Below are 24,405 nucleotides of genomic sequence, written 5' to 3' on the forward strand. Positions count from 1 at the left end.
TAATGTCAGAAAAGATTTATTTTACAAATTAACTTTCAGTTCTTTAAAGGAACCTAAAGAAGTGTATTAATGTTTTCATTATATATATATGTGTGTGTGTGTGTGTGTGTGTGTGTGTGTGTGTGTGTGTGTGTGTGTGTATATATATATATATATATATATATATATATAAGGAATATACACAAGGAATATCAACATTTTAAAGAATAGTCTTTTCATCAGGGATTTATTACATTATTAAAAACATTTATTAAAAATTTATATTCATCAAAGATCCTGAAAAAAATTGTAGCAGCAAAACTGTTTTCAACATTGATAATAAGAAATGTTTCTTAATCAGCATATCAGAATGATTTCTGAAGGATCGTGTGACACTGAAGACAGGAGTAATGATATGAGCTAAAAATTCAGCTTTGCATCACATAAATAAATAACATTTTAAAACCCATTCAAATTGAAAACCACTATTTTAAATTGTATATGTATGCATGTATGAAGATATGGTTTATAACATATATATATATATATATATATATATATATATATATATATATATATATATACATATGCAAACATATACGTGTCAGTACTTGTCCGCTGTCTTACTGAACAAGGTTCAGAGAAATTCATTCCTCTGTTTAAGCCTTAGAGATGACAATGTGTTGAAGTGGTAATTGCAGAGGGAAGTTTGGGGGCTTTTTGTTTGTTTAAGCTGCAGTGAGGCCACCTTCTCTCATTTGAAGTTTAGCTTGTAAAATAAAGGTCCTGTCCAAAATGCAAAGTCTTTTTTATATCTCACTTGTTCTCCCTATCTATCTATCTACCTGTCTGTTTGTCCACTAGAATGGTGGTGGGAATCAGAAGTCCCATGAGTTTGCCTTAAATCACTCAATCCGACAGCGTGGTGGGGCCCCTGGGAGAAGACCACAGAGTGCAAGAATGCATTTTTGAACTCCTTGGCTTTTCATATGTGGACATTGAGTCCTTGTGAATGTTTCTTGTGCAACAATCAACACCATAAATGATTGTTCTGATCCTTCAGTAAAAGCCATATGACAGTGATATGCATATAAGCTGGAACAGTGCGAGAGATTGTTTGAATTGAATTGCATGTGAATCATTAAAGTAACTGTGATATTCTTCAGAGCACTAGATGCTGTACTAAACGTGGGAAGAAAAGGGTAACTTGATAACTAGGCTAAGTTCACATATTTCATATTTAAAAGTAGCCAAATGCCTTTGTTTATTTAATACATTTCAATATTTTCAAAATGCATATTTACTTTGACTCTACTGTACTGTTTCTTGTATACTCTTTAGCCCTGAATTATAAAATAAGAAAAACAAATTAACTGTCTGTTGCTGCTAGATAATTTATAATTACATGCATGTTCCCCAGGGGACAGATTCTACACTATAAGAATATTTTCAGCTGAAGCTCTCTTGTGCAAACAGTAAGTAGGATGCTTTGGCACAAAGCATTTTGGAATTAGGAGCTGTGTTCCCCAGGTAGGCTGCTTACACAACGTCATCTCAGCACTCGAGCTGCAAGTAGGCTAGTTGTTTAAAACAATCAGTATAACCTCTTGTTCTTAATAATAATAATAATAATATTTCATTAATAGTGAAAACAATATGTATTCAATGTTTTCACAGTTTTGCAAGTTATCTGTTACGTTATTTTAGTTGCATGGTCTAAGTGTGTTTACTGGCTCTTTTGTCAACACTTTAAGGTATGTGTGACAATATATTAAAATAACTTTACAAAAATGAACACAGAAAAATATTAAGTTTCATGGAACTTTTCTAAAAATAAAAGCAAATAATAATACAAAATAACAATGTATGAAAAAGCAAATTTCATATTACAAAGATAAAATAGCAATCACGGCCTATTAAAAATGTATATGCCTCTATATACAGAAACGGTAGAATATTCACTTGTAAGTGTGTAAAACAATTAAGAGAGTTTTTGAATAAAACATTTTTATAAATCCCAATCACAGCATAGTAGATAGTCCTTTATATCATTTGACTTAAAAAATAAATAAACCTACGCTGAGAAATATGTAAAAATAAGAAATTTAAAATAAGAAACAAATACAAATATAAAACATTTTTTTTAATAAATACATTTGATACTGCAAAAAGTTCAATTACAGCATAGTAGAAAACGAGAGTTCATAACTAACAGGTCAGTAGTCTGTTCAGTCCTACGCATTTCAAACGGCCGTTTATTTTCAATTTGTTTGTATTGTTCTTAAAAGTTTCTCAAGATGCGGGTCTGATTCTGAGTCGTCGTTTAGGATCAGCTTGTCCTGGTGTAACTGGCCACGGAACAGTCATCGGCTGTCCCCGCTACTCTCAATTCGCGAACCGCGGCTGCGCGCGTATTTGCCGCTGGAGGCAGCAACGCAATGCGCAGCGCGCGCTATGTTGTGAATGAGGGATGGGATGACGTCAGCGCGCGAATGTCAACAATGTAGCGATTGAGAGTAGGCGTTTCATTCGAGTGTAACAAACAGAGGAGACGGAGCCGCACGCTGCAGAGATCACCGCACAACCATTTACACACATTTTACAAACACTTTTACAACCATAAACGTGCTTTTTCCCTCCTAAAGAAAAAGAAATCTTGACAGAGTGCACCACAAACGTGATCTCCCTGCAGCCCTGGCGCTTTAGGAGTCTGCAAGGAAGTCATCATGTGAAAAACTATTATTTGCTAAACGGACAAGAGGGCTGGATCACAAGGAAGAAAAAAAAAAAACTAGGCTGAAGGTGAGTTGCATGATTATTTTTGCTCGATGCGTCCTGTGCGTTACATGTGATTCGTCTGTCGTAAATAGAAACGGAGCGCCAAACTTGCGTTCTTGCGTGGGCTATTTCACAACTACCAGGTACTTGGAGGTTTTGTGTCAAAAAAAAATAAAAGTATTGGCAAATATCACTTACAGGGAGAGAAAAAAAACTCGACCGCATGCCTGCTTGGGTTTACTTCAGCTGAAAACACACTCCCTTTAAAACGCACGGTTACCACATCCTGTTGTGCAGCATTGACAATAGTTTGAGTGTGTGTTTGGTAGTAGTGGGATGCACTGCGATCCCGGGGGGAGGAGGGGTCAGGCAGGGCTTGTTTTCGCTTAAAGAAAAGAAGTTGTCACTCGGCCTTGACCGATCATAACAACGACGGAGACCCCCGGTGTAGACTCCCGCCTCCTTTTCTTCCTATTGAATGGAGAAGTTGAGAAATCAAGCTGGTTGCAATAGTTTAAAAATTATGGAAGCGGTTAATATTATTAACATATGGTTTTTGCCGTAACGAATAATCACAATTAATAGGTTTTATATAAATAAGCATGAAGGTTTAATCTATAGAGAATGGGCTGTATATTAGCTCATCGCTGTTTTAAAGAGCAATCAGATAGAAATACACGGCTGGTCGGAAAATGTGCTTACTGCAGTGGGTTGTAAAAATGGGAAGCAAGCTGTCTTTGTTCCGCGCAGCTCATCGCTGATGTAAACCACAGCCATTGCATTACACACTGATTAATCTCCATAAAATCAGCAGAATATTTGCTGTGTAAGGGACTGCGAGCCTTATTTGGTTCAGCAGCCAATGCAAACGTCTCGACTACCATTTAAAGGAAAGAGGGACCGTTTTCAGCGCGCGCGCACTGGAATGCTGCATCTCCGGTCTTCAAATAACACCGGTGAACTTCCCTCAATTGAAGCAGGTGTTTCGCATTAAGTTCCGCGTTGAATAATATGACTAATTTAACGGACACCAGTAGAGAAGGATGTATAAGCGCGGGCGCGAGCGTTCGGGAATGTAATGTGATGTTACCCTATTTTAAAGAGACACCCGTTGATGTATAAACGTTGGAGATTTGTAAACGTTATTTACTATAGCACATTTTTGGTACTTATAGAAGTTTATGTGAATATGTTGTTATGAATGACTTGGCTGTTTTATTTCGCAGATTTTTTCGCTTATTCATGTTTATGCATTTTTGCGAAAAGCCAACAATAATGATAGATAGATAGATATTATTTTGGGTGATTTATTCTGGCAATCGCAGGCAAAATATGATATATATATATATAGATATATATATATATATATATATATATATATATATATATATATATATATATATATATATATAGATATATAGATATATATATATATATATATATATATATATATATATATATATATATAGGTTACATATATTCTTCCTTTCGGACTTTCATTCAGTTTATTTAATTCATGCATGAATTAATAAATCCCGGTAATTAAGCGAGTGAGTTAACAGGCGTCTGAATGAATCAATGTTATGAGGGCATTTGAAATGAGGTGATGCAGCAGTTTGAGCTGCGCGTGCATTCCTTTGTCTGCGGCGCTACTGAACCATCCAGGATATTTTCCTTTGCCCCAGATACATGACAGACTGAAATGTTCAACCATCACCATATCGTTGCTGCGTGTTTTTGCATTAATTTCAATTTAGAAATTAATTTCCTGTTTCCCTAATCGCCTATTCATAAGATCGCTTTTTAAACACTTGTCCTTTTATGAAACTGTTTGCACTTGCCCCCTCCCCCTTCTAAGCGTTTAAGGTAGACTGTAGAAACCATTGCTAAAAAACACCACGTTGTCTTATTTGAAAATAATGTGATTTAAGGTTTGTAAATCGATTTGAATGTATAGAAACACGTGCATGATCCCGTGTTGCAAATATGACGCCACTGTATTTTTGTTGTTGTTGTTTTTTACAGTCTCATGCGTTCAAGCTCAACACTGTCCCTCCCCTGATGGAGATCACAGATATACATTGTGCATCAGCAAATGCCTTAAAGTGACAGGTCTTTAAAAGTAATGAACTTTCTGTCGTCATTTACTCATGTTGTTCTCTTTCTTTCTTTCTTTCTTTCTTTCTTTATTTCTTTATTTCTTTCTTTCTTGGAACACAAAAGGAGGTGTTAAGTAAAATGACAGCCCAGTCACCATTCGCTACCGTTGCCTCTTTTTGCATCATACGATGAAAGTACATGGTGACCGAGGCTGTCATTGTGCCTAACAACTTCTTTTGTGTCTCAAAGGAAGACCTATGCGTTTTATAAACAAACAAATATTTGTGTTGCACTATATAGGTCATGGATTAAGGTAATTTCCCTCAAGTTTATATGCTAATTAGTCTACAATAGTGTATTTGCATGAAAATGTGTGCTCTCTTTTAAATAATGTATTTCAATCTTTTAGATGTCACAGACCTCCAAATATGTTTTTTTTTTTTTTGCAAAATGTAATTAGCTGGATATATTTTGACAAATAAAGCCCCATTTTTTTTATACTGTAAAAAAATCTATATTACAAATATGTGGAAAAATTACATTACATGAAGCACATTATTACATTGCATTATCATTTTTATACTCATAATACTGTACTGTTAGATTATAACATTTAAATATTTTTTTCAAATTATTAAAAAGTTTATTTTATTATAATTTTATATTGTTTATTTTTTTAGTTAGTTAGTTAAAACTGATGATTTATTTATTTCTAAAGTATTTTTGTTCACAACCTTTTCATGGACCCCCAAACACTATACAGCTGCGCTATTCTGTTACCATACATAAATCTCCTCCTATCACATATAATGTAAGCTGTCTTGTTGAATTTGAACAGATGTACATTTTCTTGTACAGAAAGAAAAGGAGTGAATAAAGCCCCTGTCAGCACTCATAATAAAGTCATAATTTCAGGGAGGATGAGTCTGTCTGACCTGAGTCTGCAGCGCAATTAACAGCTTCATTAAAATCTCCCTCCAATATTCCACCCTCAGCGTGTTCTCTCTACAAGTCAGTCTCTCATGATCTCCTTTCTTGCTCACAACTGATCAGTCCAATTTATTACAGATTTAGAATTCACTATTCAATACATGCAAATTCAGTAAATTAATTAATTATTGTATTTTTTGTAGTATTATTATTTTTATTATCTTTTAAGAAAATGATCTAATATACTTTCAAGATCACATAACAGTTTAACAGCATTTTTTTTTTTTTTTACTTTCCAGGCATTCTAATGCTGCTGATTCATTATGAGTAATTTTTCTAAAGAGCCAGTCCCATTGTTGCTGATTGTTTTAAATGGCACTGAGTAACTAGAGTAGGAAAATATACGGATATTTCACATCAACCTGATTATGCCTAATGATTGATATTGGATTAAATAGATTTCAAACTCTCATGCATCATAGTACTGGGACAGCAGTGTTCTGGTACACTTAAGATTTTACAAGTTTTAGCATTTCTTCTCTCCCGCCTGTTTGAATAAGCCCACCAGTAAAGCTCTTTGCACAGAATAAGAGCCTTGGGTATGCAAACATGTTCCCATAGCCGTCCCACGTCAGCACGAAGGCATTTTTGACCGAGTTCCAGCCTCTGAGAGGGAGAAAAAGGAAAAGAGAGAGATAGAGAGAGCAAGCTGAGCCATTTAAGTTCAGACGGCGCTTTTTTCTCTTCTCACGTGGCATTTGGATGGCAGTGAGTGATTGGCATCATCAGTCACTGCATACTGAGTGTGTCTGGAATGACACACAAACCCACAGAGAGTAAGAGGGAATCTCTCTGTGTGTTCACCCTCATCGGTGTTTGTGCCAAAGCTAATCTCACTGGCTGTTGCCACAGGGTCAAATCCTGATCGGACTGTTTTGTTCTTGGATTTTTGGGATTGTCTGCTTGTGTTACCTGAATCAGACTATACATCACTGTATCCCAGTGAAATTGTCTCATTTGAAATTTGCCACTGTCATCCAGTGCTTTTAAACGGTGTTAAAATGCAAATAAACATATAAATAAAAATGACTGACATGGCGGTCCACATCTGGCCTGAATTGAGCTCCAGTTAAAAACAACAAGCGCCAACGAGCAGGAAGTTTATGGGTGGAATAGTGGAAGCGTTCGACTCAATGGAAGCCCATAAAAACCACACCAGGAATTCCGTAACAGTCAACAGTCTCTCCGGCCCACAGCAGCGTGCGGAAAGAGAATTCCACTCGGAGCGCTGAATTAACGCAATTACCGTCACGTTCGGATGATTGCTTTTTAAACTCCTTCTTTGTGGGAGTTCTGTTTTAAGCTGAATCGAGGGATTTATGTGTGTAGTTATTAATGGATGACGTGTGTCTGTCAGATTTTCGGTGCTTCCTCTTGGCGGCGTCGGCTCTGAGTGAGCAGTAAACACGGCACAGCTGCTGTTTTGATACTGTCAACCTCTCTCGCACATAGTAAACCTCTCACATTCCTTCTCATTGATCTTTTTCTTAATGTACACTACAGTTCAACAGTATAGGGTCAGTAAGATTCTTTCCAAAGAATGAATTAATACTTGAACTTAGCAAGGTTGCATTATAAATTGATCAAAAGTGACAATAAAGACATTTAGAAAATTCAAATAAATGCTGTTCTTTCTAACTTTTTATCCATCAAAGACACCTGAAAAATGTATCACCAAAAAAAAAAAAAAAACGTTTGACTTTAATTTTGATAATAATAACAAAGGTTTCTTGAGAAACAAATCAGCATATTAGAATGATTTCTGAAGAATCATGTGACACTGAAGACTGGAGCAAATTCTGCTGAAAATTCAGCGTTGTTATGTGATAATTTGTAATGGTGTTTAACAATATTATCTGTAGTTTGTATCAAATAAAAGCAGCTTCTGTGAGCGTAAGATACCTTTATGTACTCGTATGAAAACTCATATGAATGGTGTGTAATATAAGTTGTTCTGAGACTTTAAATAAAGGTCATTTATATAGGACCACTAGTGACATTTGTCATAATCAGTGTTTTTATATTTAAGTCATTATCAACTGTTTCCTAATTTAATATTGTGGCAATATAGGAGTGTAGAAGTGGTTTTAGTATTATTCCAACTATGTCTAGAGAAAAATGGAAACTAGCCGTACCTGTTTAAATAACAATGAGGAGTGAAATGCAGTTTCATGTACTGTATTTTTATTTATTTGTTTAGATCAAGATGATAAGTCTCATAGTTTACTCAGCTGTGGCTCTTTGTGTTTGCAGAGCACATCTTCTGCAGTCATTTGTTATTTTTTTTCCTGTTTCTGTGGCAGGTATTTACCACAAAGTTGTTTGCCATTGTGAAACTATGCTGTTTCAATTTACGGCAAGTTTGGTTTCAACGTTTGAGCCTGTTGCCCTGCAGGTTTTAGAATGTGTGTGTGTGCATATGCACACACTTACAGGATAAGTAAGTACATGTTTAATACTATTAATTTTGTTTCCCATCATACTTGCCAGAATGTCCATATAGAAATTTTAGTAGCAAATATTTTAGCTAAGAGAAGTAGTATAAAATGCTGTAGCAGAAATCGTGCAATCACATGTCCAATTGAGTCACACCTTTGGCAGATTATTTGCTTTAAAAAGAATATCTGTCATCATCTACCCATCCTTATGTCTCTCCAAACCAGTATATGACTTTGTCCTGTGGAACAACATTTCAAAGCTGCTTTTTTCATACAGCAAATGTGCATGGTGGTCACTATATGTTATATTAACTGTTTTCTATTTTAATATATTATAACATAATTTTTAAATATATTATAACATAAAATGAATTTTCAGAAGCCATTACTCAAGTCTCACATGATCTCTCAGAAATCATTCTAATATGCTGATTTAGTTCTCAGGTAAAATTTCTTATAGTTTTGAAACTTAATTTTTTTTTTAAAGAAACAGTGATACATTTTCTCGTTGTTTGATGAACAAAGTGTTAAAAAGAACAGCGTTCATTTGAAATGGAAATCTTTTTTAACAGTTATAAATGTCTCAGCTGTCACTTTTGATCAATTTAATGCATCCTTGCTCAATAAAAGTATGACTTTCTTTCCGCTCCTATAAGTCTAAAGCTAATGCTTCTCCTCTGTGGATGACTCGTCCTGTGTGCGTTGGGTGTGTGTGTTTGTTCTGCTGTTAAATTGGGATCTGTCATCCCTGTCAGAATATTCAATCCTGCAGCTGCTGAGTCACATGTGCAATGCAACTGGAGAACCCTGGAGAATGGCAGACCACTATCACGCTGTTTTTCCCTCTTTCAGACTTGTTTGGTTACTTTCACTGCACTTTGCACACTCATTCATGTAACTGCGCTTTACTCTGCAGTCTGCAACTCATTCATTCTCACATTCTCCATGTGCCAGACATCTCTCTCCTCATCTCCTCTGCGTTCCGCTTCGAGTGGGAGTTAAAACCAGTTGAAAGTTTAGATGGAAGTGAGGCTGACTCAGTCTGTCCTGCTCGATAGAGCATTTTGGCGCAACATACAGCTCATAGTGTGCTGACTCACCGGCGATAGAGCAAATAGGTCCAACAGGTGGCTAACTTTCATAAGAGCTGTTAGATTCAACTGGTATATTCAGAAAAACACTGCAACCGATACAGGAAACAAGTCTACAAATCTATCGCAAGGGGGAAATTTACACACCAAACACCTACACAAAGTCCTACACAGTGTTTGGCTGAAGTAAATCTGGTCAAAATGAGTAGCGGGTCTAGTATTTTTTTTATTTATCTCTATGCATTGTTTGGGGATATAAAGATTTTTAAAAAAATTGTTTTACTGTACATGACAGTCATTTGTCATTTTGGCTATGACAATTTATATAAATTATAGAATTTTTTATCATATTAAAATATTAACATTTTATTTTATTATATATTATATTATTTTAGCAAAAATTATTGTATTAATGTTATTAATTAATTGTAAATGTTATACTTTCATTTCTATTGAAATGCATATTTTATATCTGGATATTATATTAATATATGTACAACCATTTTAAAAGTTTTGAGTCTTTGGAGGATTTTTTTTTTTTTTTATGTTTTTATGTTTTTGCTGACTAAACATTTCTTCCTATTATTTGTTAAAACACTTAAGATGTTTAATATTTTTGCAGAAAGTAATGTTTTTTTATTCTGTAGTGAATAAACATTCAAAAGTTTTGTGTAAAAGTGCAAAAAGATGTAACAGTGTAAGAGTTTTACTTTACTTTTTATCAGTTAAATACATCCTTGATTAATAGTATTAAAGTAATTAAAATGATTCATTTCTTCTTCTGTTTACTTAACCCAAACTTTCGAATAAAAGTATTTTTATATTATATAATGAAAAGTGTGTTTATATATTTATTTATTTATTTATTTATTTTTATTTTCTTTTTTACTTAAGGGGGGGGGGGGGTGAAATGCTCGTTTTCACTCAATATCCTGTTAATCTTGAGTACCTATAGAGTAGTACTGCATCCTTCATAACTCCAAAAAGTCTTTAGTTTTATTATATTTATAAGAGAAAGATAGTCTGTACCGATTTTTCCCGGAAAAACACGACCGGCTGGAGGCGTGACGTGTGGGCAGAGCTAAAGAATCACGAGCGCCAGTAAGCTTTTGCGTTGAGAGCGTTTGGAAGCTGTGACATTACCCTGAGGAAAAAAACATCCAAAACAAACCATGGCTAACAGTCAGATTCAGCCTTATATTAATTCCAGAGGCTGAAATTGAACAAGAGCAGCAACGACTACAGCAGGACATCTCTAGTATGTATTGAAATTGTATATATTTGCTTAGCGGTTTTGGAAAATGACTAAGTTCCACTTTATGTCGTCTTTTTTTTTTTTAAATTTAAGGTGTACATGTGGAAAATGCAGTTTGATGACAACATCGCATGTTGTTTACTTGATGTGCTTACGCACCGATAGCTAAGTTAAGTTAACAACACAGAGATATTTGAAGCAGTTTTACTCACCGCCTGCGGTTCCAACACACGATCGTGACCCTTTTTCGTTGGCACTGCATTATCCTTAAGAAATAAACGATATGCAAATCCGGCGTAAAACTGGGTCTTGTTTGTAAAACAAGCATCTTCGAAATGCAGGGAACAAACAAAAACACTTGCACAACTCCGTTATTGCTCTGTAAAAAATAAACTCCATCCACTGGTCCCTTAATGCTGGTTTTTTTAGTAATCTGTGCAGGGTTGTCTTGCCCTGGCAACCAAAAACACACTTCTTTTGTGACATTTCGCTCTCGCTCTGATCAGTGAATGCCTGTGCTCAGCCTCTCATTGCTCTGCTATACGGGAGCGCGCGCTCTTCCGGCAGACGTGCCCGTAGGACCCATATAAGGAAATTCCGCTCCATCTAACGTCACACAGAGCCATACTCGAAAAAACTTTCCGAAACTTGTGACAAACCGGAAGGAGTATTTTTGGAACAAAAATACTCCTTCCGGTTTGTCACAAGTTTCGTACAACTTAACGTACAACGTACAAACGTACAACTTAATTTTTGAAACTTTGTCCATGTTTAGCATGGGAATCCAACTCTTTAACAGTATAAAAACCTCAGTATGCATGAAATAGCATTTCACCCCCCCCCCCTTTAATATTTAATATTGCAGGCTATCCCAAATGAATGCATTTTATCTAGTAAAGGTAACTTCTACATAAATCCCCTTGAAAGTATGCATGACGCAGTGTACACTAGCAGGCATCATAGGAATTGGAAACAGCTTGTGCAGTGTCACTGGATCTCGGTTTGCGGCTCTCCCTCTCTTTCTCACACTCTTAACTGCTCCACCATTATTTATGCGCTGATGTGCTGCTGTCTGCAGAAATCTCCAGGCCTGGCCACCTTATCAATGCTTGGCTGCTCCGAAGTCTTAGGTCAGAGTACTTGAGTGCTACTCTCTCCAGACACGACAAACAGTCAATCAGTGACCTGACTGAAGCAGGCAGGAGTTTCTTTACTGCCTGCAAAACAGCCACTCCAAGTGCTGCAGTGAATGTGGGCCAGAAACAGCCTCAAGCAATTACACAAACACACACTCATATATACATTATATACATAGACCCACTGTCACACACAAATGAAAACGGTTTCACACCACAATAGGACTAAGGAAACGTGCGCGGGAGGGCAGGGGTGTCACTGCACTGTAAAAAATTTATAATCTTCCCAACTCAAAATTTTCTAGTGACTGGTCACATCTAAAATTTTCAATTGGCCCAAGTGAAATTCTGTAAATGTAATTTTATCAATTGTAGCAATAGTCTGTTAACATTGGCTAAATTAGAAATAATTTGTTAAAACAATTGAAACGAAATTAGGTTACCAACCCATGTTATTGGCCCAATTATACATTTTAAATTGTAGTAGCATTCCTTTTTAGTTTTACCTAAACTAAAAATATATTTTGGTAAATTTATATTAGTAAAGCAACTTCACTGTATTGTTTATTCCCCGTTGCCCCAAAAGAAAAAAATATATATACATTAAACACTCAATCCATACTGCCATTTTATTTAATACATTTGATCAAATCTACAACAGTATTGTGAAAATACCTTAAATGGTAAATACATTGAACATTTCTGCACAGTAGACCTTAGTAGATAAAAATCATGCATTTCAATTCAGGATTTCAAGATGCACAAAACTCATTAGACCTTAGATCTTACATTAACAAAACCACTTTATTTTTTACACAATTATTTAAAAAACATGTATTATCAGTGTTTAGAGAAATTTCACTGACATTTTGGTATTTAGGTACTTCATTTATGAAACTGCACTAACAATATAAAACATTTTATTTATGCACATCCTAAGGAAGAAGATGGACTCGCATCATTGCACCTGTTCTCAGGACAAACTGATGTCCAGAATTTAATCCATTTAATTTTTAATTCATTTAATCCATGGGATTTGTATTTTCCTGTTCTTATGAGCTGTGAATGTACAGTAACTGTTGCTACAAAATTATAATTTAAAAATGGACAATGAACCCTCTCGTGGTTTTTAAGATGTCCTCTTAAATGGTAAAGAAATGTTGATTGAGAGCAGATTTCCCTAAAATCACAAGAAAATGTGGTATTCCCCTTGTTGCCAGTCTTTGGATGTACCCTCCACAAATGTGTTTTTAAAGCTCCAATTGTCTTGAAAATGCAAACACATTCTAGGTGTAAACATGGAAAGGAAGTTGCATTAACTGACCAATTGCAAGTTGAAAATTAGGTCTTGGTGAGGTGATGAAAACTTGCAGAAGCAGCACTGCATGGACTTCTTCTAAACCTGCAAAATAAATAAATGAAAAAGCTGAAAGATGATACTTTTGCAAAAAAAAAAAAAAGGCTTTCTAAAGATAGAGCTAAATGGGGAAAAGTTGTCATAAAGTCTGTACAGCAACTGGAAAATATAGCCAACTGTGGACTGAGTGACCAGCATGCTGGTGATAGTCAAGTCCACACTGCTGAAAGGGCAAAAGACCCAGATATATATATATATAAAAAAAGAGTTAGAAATCTTTAGAAAAAATTAATTAGATGTACAATAAAATTTGTTCAAGTTTGTAGAGATTTTCTGAGGGAGGGGTTCCCAGACTAATGCCCATTTCACACATACTCCATTTGCAGTGAGTATGTTAACCGGTTAGAGCTTTCACAGTGTGTTCCAGGTGCGGTATGTCTGCAGCAGTGCGGCATTTCTGGTTTAAGTCTATTTTTTGCTGTGCTGGACCCACTAAATTAAAGTGACAGCACATTGTTCGCATTAAAATAAACATGTATTGACATGAAAATCTAGTAATTTCACCACAGATGCACATAATTTAAAGTCTACTCTGTTTCAAAGTCAACACATGGCTTTTTTCCTTGGATAAAGCAAGGAAAACGACACTATACCTGGCATTTTGGTAAAAAAAAGTGACATAATGGTTAACACTCATCCTTTCTTGGAGGATTTCTTGTAAAAAAGATTTTAAAACAAAAGAAAAGATGAGAATCGGCTGTTTTTGTCAAGCCTGTTGTAAGTTTTAATTTAAAATATATCTCATTTCTAATAAATCTAGTAATTTCACCACATATGCATTTAATTTGAATATAATTTATAACTCTACTCTGTTCCAAAGTCATGTACACAATATGGCGTATCTCAATGGGATGCAAGCGGCGCAAGTGATCTTTCGTAAGTATCTCTATGCCATATCGTGTAATTTGACCTCATTACCAGAAGTGATGGTGTGGGGACGGCTGATTTGAGGTAAAATGTGATATAAATACTGTCACTGACACATTGATGTCTGACACGAAATGATCGGTTTGTGTGAGAAACCCAACAGTATTTAATTATTAATTAACAGATTGCTATTAATAAATAGTGATTTAATTAACATTACTAATTCTGAGCTTTATAGCTTGCCATACATGTACTGCAACACGAACATAAGCACTGCATATGGAGTATGTGTCAAACGGGTGTAAGACAAATTGGCCAACCACTTTGTAAATTATGTAGCCTGAATTACAGTGTCACAAATTTTAGAAGGGTCTCATTGGCGGCTCTCAATAAAGCAATTTAACACAATTTAAATATCACAAGAGCTAAGGGTATTTGACACGAATATGGTATGAACAAATATGCAATAAAAACTTTTAAATACTCACTGTGAAAGTCGTAACGTTGAGTCAGACCTAGGATGTTTGGCTACATTGAGAGAGAAAAAAAAAAGTTATAACAGAAACATATAACTAATAGCTAGTGTCTCATACATTTATCATAATCACAATATAGTTTGATAAAATTATTTAGTTCAATAAATAGTAAATGAGATATTAGTATTGGACTAAATTAGTTTATTAAAGGATGTCATGAAACCAAGGCGTGAATTCAATGTTATTTTGCAAAATACAATGTTATGTAGGCTAAGGAAAATATTGTAGCGCACAGACTCTTCATAGTTGTGAAATTTGTGTTTGTTTTGCACCGGCAGTGATGGGGTTAACAAAGTAAGTTCGGAGCATAAGTTAGATCGGAGGGCCGGGACAGTGTTCTCATCTCACAGACTGTCTTCGTTCTGATTTCATTTTTCAGACATTACAATATACTATGTCCTCAAGTAAAACATTCGGAGAGTCGTTAATGCGTTTAACCTTACCCAATGTTAGTGTAATGGCGGCGGTAGTGTAACATTAATGCCCATGTTTTACGGTTTTATGCTGAAACATTGAGACCTGCACTCGGTTTGACGTAAACAAGACTTAATAAATTCATATTTCAGTACTCACCATAACTTAAATGAAGAAAAATCTGTTTTGAAATGATGTCTGAACTTCTGTCGTCGTAGCCTACTTCAGCATCGACTCCTCAGTCTCCTCATCTCTCCCGCGTAGATATATTTGAATCCACTATACCTTTACCAACGGTTTCTCTCAGGTGCGTTTTTTTCTCCGCAAGGCTTGTTCAGCAAACACAGATATTTCACTTTTACTTGATTAATTGGCTGAACACAATTTAATATGTTCAGAGAATATATATTTTTAATTTTACCTTTGGACCAAAAGCTAAAATTACCCCAATGCATCTTTTTGTTTGGGGATAATTATTTGAAAGCAATTTGTTGGGTCAATATTTAATTGTCAGTTTCCAAAATGTTTCAATTTTTTTTTTTTACAGTGTGGCCTGTGTCGGTACAGATGAGTCATATGCAGTGTGCTGTGTCAATATCGGTGCTCAGACTAAATATAACCTACACACCATACCACAAAACTTATTAAAGCACATAACACACATAACCCAGTCTGGAAAATCTGTTTTGTTGTGTCTTTGGTTTTTTTCCTATTTCCCCCATCTTTCAAGATGACGCCGTTGAATGCTTTCCTGCTTATTTTAGCATATATGAAAATGGTGTTGCTATGAATGTTTCATGCCATATTTACCCTTAAACATTTATGTGAATGATTCAGAATTGGGTATGTTTGCCAGCAGAAGTGTTGATGTTTTTTTTCTCCGCTCTGTATGTGCGTCATTGGATGCTCTGTCAAGGCTTATCCCAGGTGAACATACCACAGCTATGCTGTCAAAACCTCAGCTTCACACTCTTCCTCAGAGAAATGGTTTTGAGCTGGATTGAAGAAAAAAATAAAAGACCGTTGCTGTACCTTGGCAGCTTCATTTTCAGATTCCTTAGATTTGCAGCCAACCATAACTTGCAGAAAAATGTGGATGTTTTTGACCTCTCTCTCTCTCTTGTTCTCCATTACTCCATAGTGAATTGCTGCATGGGACAGTGGTAATTTAAAACAATGTCGGCTGAGAGCCTGAACGAACTGTGTTTCAGGCATGCTAGATACTAAACTTCCTGCCAAGGTCAATTTCTTCCCCTTCTGGCATTTTTTCTTCCTATTTTCTGGATGGGAAAAAGTGACTTGAGTCCACAAGAGTGGAAGGTATTTAAAACAATCAGCGGATTCCTGGTAAGTGGGTGAGATCATTGTTTTAGAGAGAGACAGCTAGTAAAAAGAGATGGGGAGCGAGGGATGGAGGGCAGTGGGTGTGACCCCTGCGTGGCGAGTTGTTTTCGGTTTGCCAGAGCGAATCGGCAGGCAAAGTGAAGTCAGAGGGAACGCTGGATCAGGCAAAGGTCAGAATTCCTCCCAGACGGATTTATTTGTATTGCTTTGCACTTCAGATTGAAGAACAAATCAGTCCCATTATGTGCTTGGAGGTTGTTTTACACCACAGTCTATTGGAAACATCTGTGGATGATGACCGTTTGTATGAATAATCATGAATAAATAATAATCTTTCAGCAGAGGTCAGCGGTGTTGAACACTAGAGGAGTGATGGATAGATTAAACTCTGGTTGGACAGCTCTTATCACAGGTTTTGGTTTAATACAGTGTTCAATTTTATATTTTGTGTATGTATGAAATTCAAAACATTTAATATAAACATATACTTTTCTTGGCTTTACTACTAAACACTAGAATTGGCAAACAGCTTCAACAGTTTAAAAACAGGGACAACCTATAATTTTTGTAAAGTTGTACATTTCTAATTTTAATGCAGTGTTTTACTTGCCATTTCTTTGCAGTTTTTGTGAAATGCTCTAGTGATTTCTGAGTGAAAATAGTTTTTACACCAGTCAGTTTTCAGTTTAACACCCCAGATCTGGAGGAAAACCACAGTTTTCCGTATAACATATTGCTATTTTTTGTTGTTTTTGTAGTTATTGTTGTATTCTTATTTGTTTCAGTTGGATACTTTTAACGAAAATGAGCCCGTGTCTGACAACTTTATTAAACAGAAACATTTTTATCAAAAAATGCATACTAACAGAATTAGTTCAGTGTCATTTATTTATTAATCTGTTTATTTATTTAGTTAAATATGTTGGTTGATGGTGTGTGTTTTTTTTTTTTGGGGCCAACTAAGATAATATTTAGAAAAATAACTTAACACTTTTCAAAATGGAATACTATTATCAATATTATTTTCTATAGTGTTATAATTAATAATCTTTTTACTCATAATTTTATTAATCAACAATAAAGTTAAAGATAAAAGATTTAATAATATACAATTATTTTTACTTTTTTAACTTTATTATAATCAGTATTATTTTTGGTGCTTGTGTTATATGATTTATGTATATGTATGTTGAATGATGAGGATCATCTCATGTGAAAACAGACAATAAGTAATAAAAAATTTTAATATATGTAATAACGAGTGATTTATTCAAGTCTATTTCTTTGTAAGACATTACACTTGCTTTTTTTTGTCATTTCAGAATTTCTTTGTTTTTGTCACATTATGATTTCAATACGCATCAGCGACTGTTAACTTCGTAGTAGCTTTCAAAACAAGAGTTTATCGTCTGAGAGGCATTTTACGTTCTCTGGAGTAAATTAATGATTTGTGGGGCACTGAGGTGTGAATGAATAAAAACAAGTATGATATGTGGTTTCAGTCTTTGTGCAGCTGGAGGTGTGTAAGTGTGTGTGCATCCTGTGAGACTCGCACAGGTGGCGAGGGGGAGGGGTAAGAGGTGGGAGTGGAGCAGCAGGGGTGGCGGGACCACTTCCTGTCTCTAATGTACAGTAAATCGCTCGTGTCTTTACCAAATCAACACCGTGCACCGGTGGTGGCTTTACGCTGCCTGGTGGAAACCTCTTATTGGTTGAGCTCTTGCAGTGTGGCTTGCAGAACGTGACTGCTTTGCTTTGTTCTGTCTTTATTTGGGTAGAGATGTTTTCGCAGCGTCTTAAAAGAGAACGATAACAACAGTAGGCTACATCATTTACAGCAGAAAAAAAAAAAAATATTACAGCAGAGGTTAGAAACCATACACGAGCGACATATTTTTTGCCGAATGTTGCAGCGGTAAACAAAAGCCTAAGGTCAAAGGAAATGATGTTTCTGCAGAATGGAAAAGATTAAACATGGTATTTGAGAGTTCGCTGTCATGTAGTGCAGTTTGACGTATGGAATGCTGCTTTTACTCGCCTGAGGTGGGAAGTTTGACGTGCGTGTGCGCGGGACTGAATTACAGTTTCTTAACCTGAGAGCACAATGGTCATGACCACAGACCTCAAAAGCTTTGAATGTTCTATACACAATATAATACTGCTGTTAAGGACGCATTGATCCATAAATGGATCTCTCTCTGCACGCGGCTCAGAGTCGAGCTCGATTTATCAGGTAGCTGAAAGAAGCCACTGCGCCCACCCTTAGGTACGGACAGATTTATGGGCCTGCAGTCAATAGCTGTGACCTTAACTTATAGTCAACAGGTTTAAGTGCCAAGGGTCAATGAGTCCAAGACCCGGTCATTCCAGTGATGGGTGTCTTGAAGGAAAACATGCTGCTGCCTTTAATTGTCTAGCTGAGACTCCACAACGAATCTTGAGGTTGCTGTTAGTTTTATAGGTGATATCTTTGACTTTGTGCATATTATTTATATTCTCAAAACATTTGTGGACATAAAATAAAAAAAAATTGATCATGGATCTGTGTGATGTATAGTGATGTGATTGATATGATGATATGATTATTTTTTTTTTTAATTGTTAACTAGTAAGTAATAATTAATAATAATAAAATAGTACTTTTAAGAGGTATTTACAATGTTTTTTTAAATAAAAAATTGCTTTTATTAATTGTTTTTTGAAAAGTAGTTTTTAAATAGTTTTTGGTTAGATCTTTTGTTTCAAAGAGCAAAAAAAGAAGCAACAGAATGTGGCTCTAATTTTATATTAAGATGCTTTTTAAAACATTTAATTTTAATATTGTTTTAGATAATAGCCTTTTTATGGTTCCCTTTATTTGTGGTTCCTGGTCTGTTGATGTAGGTGCTTCTTTTTTATTTTTATATGTGTTATTTATATGTTTGTAAGAATCTTTGTATTACATATTTGTATAGTTTGATGCATGCAGTGGAACAGTTATGTGCAGATGCACGGAAGCCTGAGATAACTAGTCAGGGTTGTTTGTCTTCTCAAACAGACATAGACAGGGACAGTCTTGAAGAACAGGGCTCCACCTTTGCCTATAGGCAAATGCTTACAGCAATTACTAAGTTTAAAAAAAAATAAAAATAAATGGAAAAAGAAGCCAAAAAACGTAGGGCGGTGTAACATTTCAACTTCTCAGACTAACTGTCTGACACATACCTACGTGGTTTTAACATTTAGAAATGTTTCCATGAAGCACGTTCTAAGAAATAGAAACAATCATGTATTATCACATGATCCTAACAATCTTTGTTTTGTTTAGTTTTTTGTGATTTTTATAATAGATTTACAAATTGTATATAATATTTTAGATGTATATAATAATGTAACTTTACATGGTTTTATTTTATGCTTATCTTAAGTTTAGATAATTGTCTTTTTATATTGTTCTTATCTTTAACCATTAATTATTATTTTTTTACAATACAACCGATGCAAGTTTATTTAACTTGTGTAAACTATTATCACAAACTGTGAAAATATAAAATATGCAGAAAAGTTTAGAATATACAAAACAAACAACAATAGTTTTACAGTTAAAGTGTCAAGACTTTAGTAAAACCTTTATTGAAACCTCAATTAAAGCTGACCAAAAAACTTTAAATAAAAAGAAAGAAAAACAAGAAAATGTATATTTAATATAATAATTCAAAACTCAAGAACTTCAAGGTTCATGCCTTTTTTCATGATTTAATGGCAGAGATGGTGATGAATGTATGCACAGGCGAAATAAACCACTTGGTTAAAGATTAAAAAAGATGTTAGCTTGACATTCATTAACCTACATGGAAAGCACATGTGTCCCACACTAGATCAAATGACTGCCAAATTAGGTTTCAAATGTTTCTGAGACTACAAATGATGAAGCTCACTGTACCAACACGACATCACTTTGTAAACTGTGATTCATTACATCATTCGTTTAGAATAAGCGCGATCCAAAACAGGTGACTAAACCTGTCGGTTTTGCCTCATAAGATGTAGACTGAAATGTGTTGTTTTGATTATCTGAGAAAGATGTGATGTATGATAATAAGAAATTCACTCTTCATTACAGGAAAGGAAGTATGGCTGAGGTTTACAGTCAATGAAGTCTGAGGGGCGTGTGTTAACGTGACGAGGTGGAGCTTACTCCACACAGAGAGACGTTCCTCTATTAGGAGGCCTGTGCTGTCGACCCCGAACACCCAGCCGAAAACTGTTGCTGGCGCTGCACCAAAACATGCGTCTCAATCCCACAGTCACACAGGAGCATCTCAGCGCATGCTAACACTCGGAGCTGTCGTTGTCACCTCCTGTCAGAGCAGAAAAACAATGGAACAGACCACTGTGAGTGATCATATTTGAGTTGAATTTCACGACTTTTGCTTTTACACCCGAATGCATTTGCATAAAAGATGGGCGACTTGGCTTGGAAATGCTGTATTTTTTTGTTGGATGTGTTTGCCAGGCAGACTTGACTTAAGACATTGTCAGATTTTTTTTATAGACCCAAAAGATCATGGAAGCGGATCACGCTCACACAGGTATCAGGTCAGTTGTGGGGCGGGTAAATGTTTGACGGGTGTCCTCAAACATCCCTGCGAGCGTCCGGTGGTCCCCTTTGAGAACTTGAATGAAACCACCTGCAATCTTGCAAAAAAAAAATCTCCATTAAACATTGCATATCTAGTGTTCAGTTTCAGTTAGGAAGTCTGCCATTTTGAAGAGAAGGCTCATCGGGTGCAAAATCGCACCAATAAAAACCAGATTTCTTAAAGGTTTTGCTTTTCTGATCTAGTTTACGTACTTGTATTTCTAAAGTGTCTTGCAAAGGAAATATAGCTTCCTTTTCACAGTTTCCTCTCCAGGTGCTGCAAATATCAACCGTATAAATAAATATATCAAGCCGCAAAGTGACTGCAATATTTACTTTCATTGTAGCCGAATTCCTGCCAGAAGGTTCAATCTAATTATGAAAGCATTGTAGTACCTTGTCGGATCCATTTTCTCTTTCTTTCCCTGAACGTTCAGTAATATATTCCAGTTTAACTTTTAATATGGGGAAGCGGCTTTTGCTGCTGTGAGAGGAAAAGATTTGATCATTCGGAAATGTGACTCGAGTGAACGGGCCGCACATGCATCTTATGTGTATGTAAAGTCAAGCCTCATATCCCGTCTTCATTGGAGGGCTATTAAAAAAGGACAAAGGAAAGCTTTGTCTCAGAGTCATTAGACTCCCTCACAGACTTACATGGGTAAAGCTGCTGGTTGGTCAGCCTAGAAAGTTCTTGTTGGAGAGCAGGTTTCCCATGATTTTTGCTTGAGGAGATGAACTTTTGAAGATCTCCTGATGTTGTCAATGTCAGCCATGCCACACCTGACTACTATAATGATTAAAAGTGTAATCTAAATGTCCGAGACTGCATGTGGTAATGCTTCTGTTTTGTGTTTTTCTAATTAAATATAAATTGTTTTATTAATATATCATCAGTACAACTATTTGGGTGAAAAGTTGAATTAAAAAAAATGAAGACAAATTTCAGGATGTTGTAGCTTTTGCTTGCACACTCTTGGTTTAATGACAGCAGCACTTGAGCTGCACGAACACAAATGTTTCAGCCCTAATGATGATCATGTTCTTCAGCATTATTTGTGACGATCCAAAGAACATCTTGTGTTGCAGTGGAAGAACATCCGACCATCTCTTCAAAGAGTCACATGATTCACATCTTCTTTGATTAGTGATCTAGAGATACTACACAATAATTGTACTCTTTTTATGGCATTTTATGTCTTTGTTTAAAGTAGCGGCAGATCTTTTCTTCCGTACTGTGACACATTCAAGTGATATAGCTTTTCGAAAAAGAAAAAATGTAGGATGGGGTTTTAGCCATCAGTTATTGATTGGATTATAAGATGTGGGCATTCCTTGCAAGCTTACAGGGACAGAATTTAAGCGTCATGTCATTTTGATTCAACATTACGAGAAAATGTGTTTAAAAATATGAAACGTATATAGGGATGAATTGTTCACAATAAGATTTGTAACCTGAATTTAGAAAACAGATAAGGTGAAAATCATGTCGACTTAGATTTTCCAAATTCTAAAACTTGTCAACATACAGCGTAGTTGCAGTACAGGTGTGCCAAGTTTGTATCCCAAATCAAGGACCTTTCTCTATTCCACCCCCTATATTTTGCTTCCTGTCAGTTCTGATCTGTCCTGTCATAAGAAAGGCAAAAATGCAAAAAAATAAAATAAAAAATCTTGAAAGAAAACCTAAAACTAAAAAAACTAAAACTTAGATTTCCAGTCTCGGTTTGCAAACTCAGATTTTACAATGCCATGTAAAACACATATTGGATTTATATTCATTAACTGATCATTTACAATTTAAAAAGTTGGTATAAAGTGACATGGCAGTTTACTGTATATCCTAATCTCCATATATAGCTATCATCTGTATCTAGCCTCAGTTCGTCCTCAGCGTGTGCATACTGTGAGCTAGCGATCTGTCCCGTTCCCAGCGTTCTTTTCTGCATGTGCAGCATGGAGTGAAGCCAATGAAAGAGGACATTGTTCAAGTCGTAGTGAGGCATGTTGCATGCACTTATAACTCTGAGTGGGTGAAGTTTCCCCCATCATGCACCAGGAATGCCTTTGAATGACTGGATTGTCTGGAAGGGGAAAAGCAGCAGGCTTTCAACGCTTTTGTTTTGATTTTTCGCTCTCCCATCTCTTTCGTAAACTCAGCGACACTGTTGCCTAGCCTTATAAAAGGAATCATTCACACAAAAAAAGAGAATTCTCATCATTTACTCACCTTGATGTCTTTACAAGCCTTTCCTCTGTGGAACACAAAAGATAAAAAGTGCATATAATAAAAGACAAAGCAAAAACAACATTGGACCCCACTGAGTTTTATAACACGGTCAAAACGTCTGATGGTGAGTAGACGGTGATATAATTTTTTGGGGGGTGAACTATCCCTTTAAGTAATGTAACCGGGGAACATAACTCACTTTAGGACTTTGTGTTTTGCATTAAGCCAGCCAACAAAGTGGACAGAGGAAAAAGAACATAAAGGAAAGAGTGATTTGAGTATGTTGTAATGTCATGGATTAAGATGCCCGGCGCAGCTGCATCAAGGCCGGACCGTACAGTGGTGTGTTTCTCATTCTCTCCCATGTCCGAGAGCAATGACTCGTTAAAACGTGTGACTCAGAACGGCTTGTTTGTGAGCAGACCACCTCCAGAGTTTGATTCATGGGCTTCAGCTATTGATTCAAGTCTTCCGCTTGTGCCTAACAAAGAAAACAAATGGCTTTCACGTCTCTCCTTCCCTCTCATGCATTCTTTTCACTCAAAGGGCATTGATTGATGAAACCACACAAGTGAAGGGTCCCGATGCCACGGGGGGCTCCCGGCTCTCAGTGATGTAATGCTTCTGGGGTCTGGTGAGCGAGCGGCTTGATGCAAATATGAAAACAAAGATTTAGAGATTTCTCTAAACATGCTCTCGTTTGTTTTCGTTGAGTCCCAGAGGAGTGTTCGCTCTCCGTGAGTTTTGGCACTTACGTCATGGAATTTGACGACGTTTATGTCCATTTAGCAAGCAAAACATTTTGTGGGAAATCAGTTGGTGAGAATTTCCAAAGATTAAATGACACAAAATTGCCTATTTATTTCAAAAAAGGAGCGCGAGGGCGAACTTTCGTCATATCCTAATTAATGAATCACAAACCCACCCTTCAACGGCACCCTGAGGGGTTAGTTAATATTTTGTGTATGTTTTAATATGAAAGGTAAACCTTTGGAAATGACTGACGTCGTTCAGTTTGTAAATGACCATTTTGTGCTGGCTTGCATAGCGTCTTTTCAGCCATTCCCTTTGGTCCTTTTATTAAATCCCAAATGTGACACCGGCCACAGAGTTCATTTTACTGCCCCGTGAGAAACTTGGGGCTATGACACCATCTCCTGTTCTGGGTGTGTTTGGGTTCGAGGAGTCTCGTCTGTGTCAAGGAGCGGC

The 24,405-nt window shown here is 36.0% G+C and overlaps 1 protein-coding gene and 1 long non-coding RNA gene across 3 annotated transcripts in view; one reads left to right on the top strand and one right to left on the bottom strand.

Moving 5' to 3' along the window:
• Positions 1-2,103: 2,103 nt before the first annotated feature.
• Positions 2,104-4,076, bottom strand: LOC127983744 (uncharacterized). Its single transcript, XR_008160494.1, has 2 exons — positions 3,460-4,076; positions 2,104-3,228 (listed from the first exon to the last, which is right to left on the bottom strand). It is a non-coding gene; the product is annotated as an uncharacterized LOC127983744 (long non-coding RNA).
• Positions 2,485-24,405, top strand: part of bach2b (BTB and CNC homology 1, basic leucine zipper transcription factor 2b) — a 93,807-nt gene continuing 71,886 nt past the window's right edge. Inside the window, exons 1-2 of one of the 2 annotated variants that reach the window (XM_052585998.1) lie at positions 2,486-2,781; positions 20,448-20,719. In XM_052585998.1, coding sequence (XP_052441958.1) covers positions 20,654-20,719 — 66 coding nt within the window. In that variant the 5' untranslated portion in view covers positions 2,486-2,781; positions 20,448-20,653. Of the gene's footprint in view, positions 2,782-20,447; positions 20,720-24,405 lie in introns of both variants that reach the window. The other variant, XM_052586000.1, reaches the window with a different exon arrangement.

The sequence above is a fragment of the Carassius gibelio genome, chromosome B20, assembly GCF_023724105.1.
Source record: "Carassius gibelio isolate Cgi1373 ecotype wild population from Czech Republic chromosome B20, carGib1.2-hapl.c, whole genome shotgun sequence".
In the NCBI taxonomy this organism is placed as follows: domain Eukaryota; kingdom Metazoa; phylum Chordata; class Actinopteri; order Cypriniformes; family Cyprinidae; genus Carassius; species Carassius gibelio.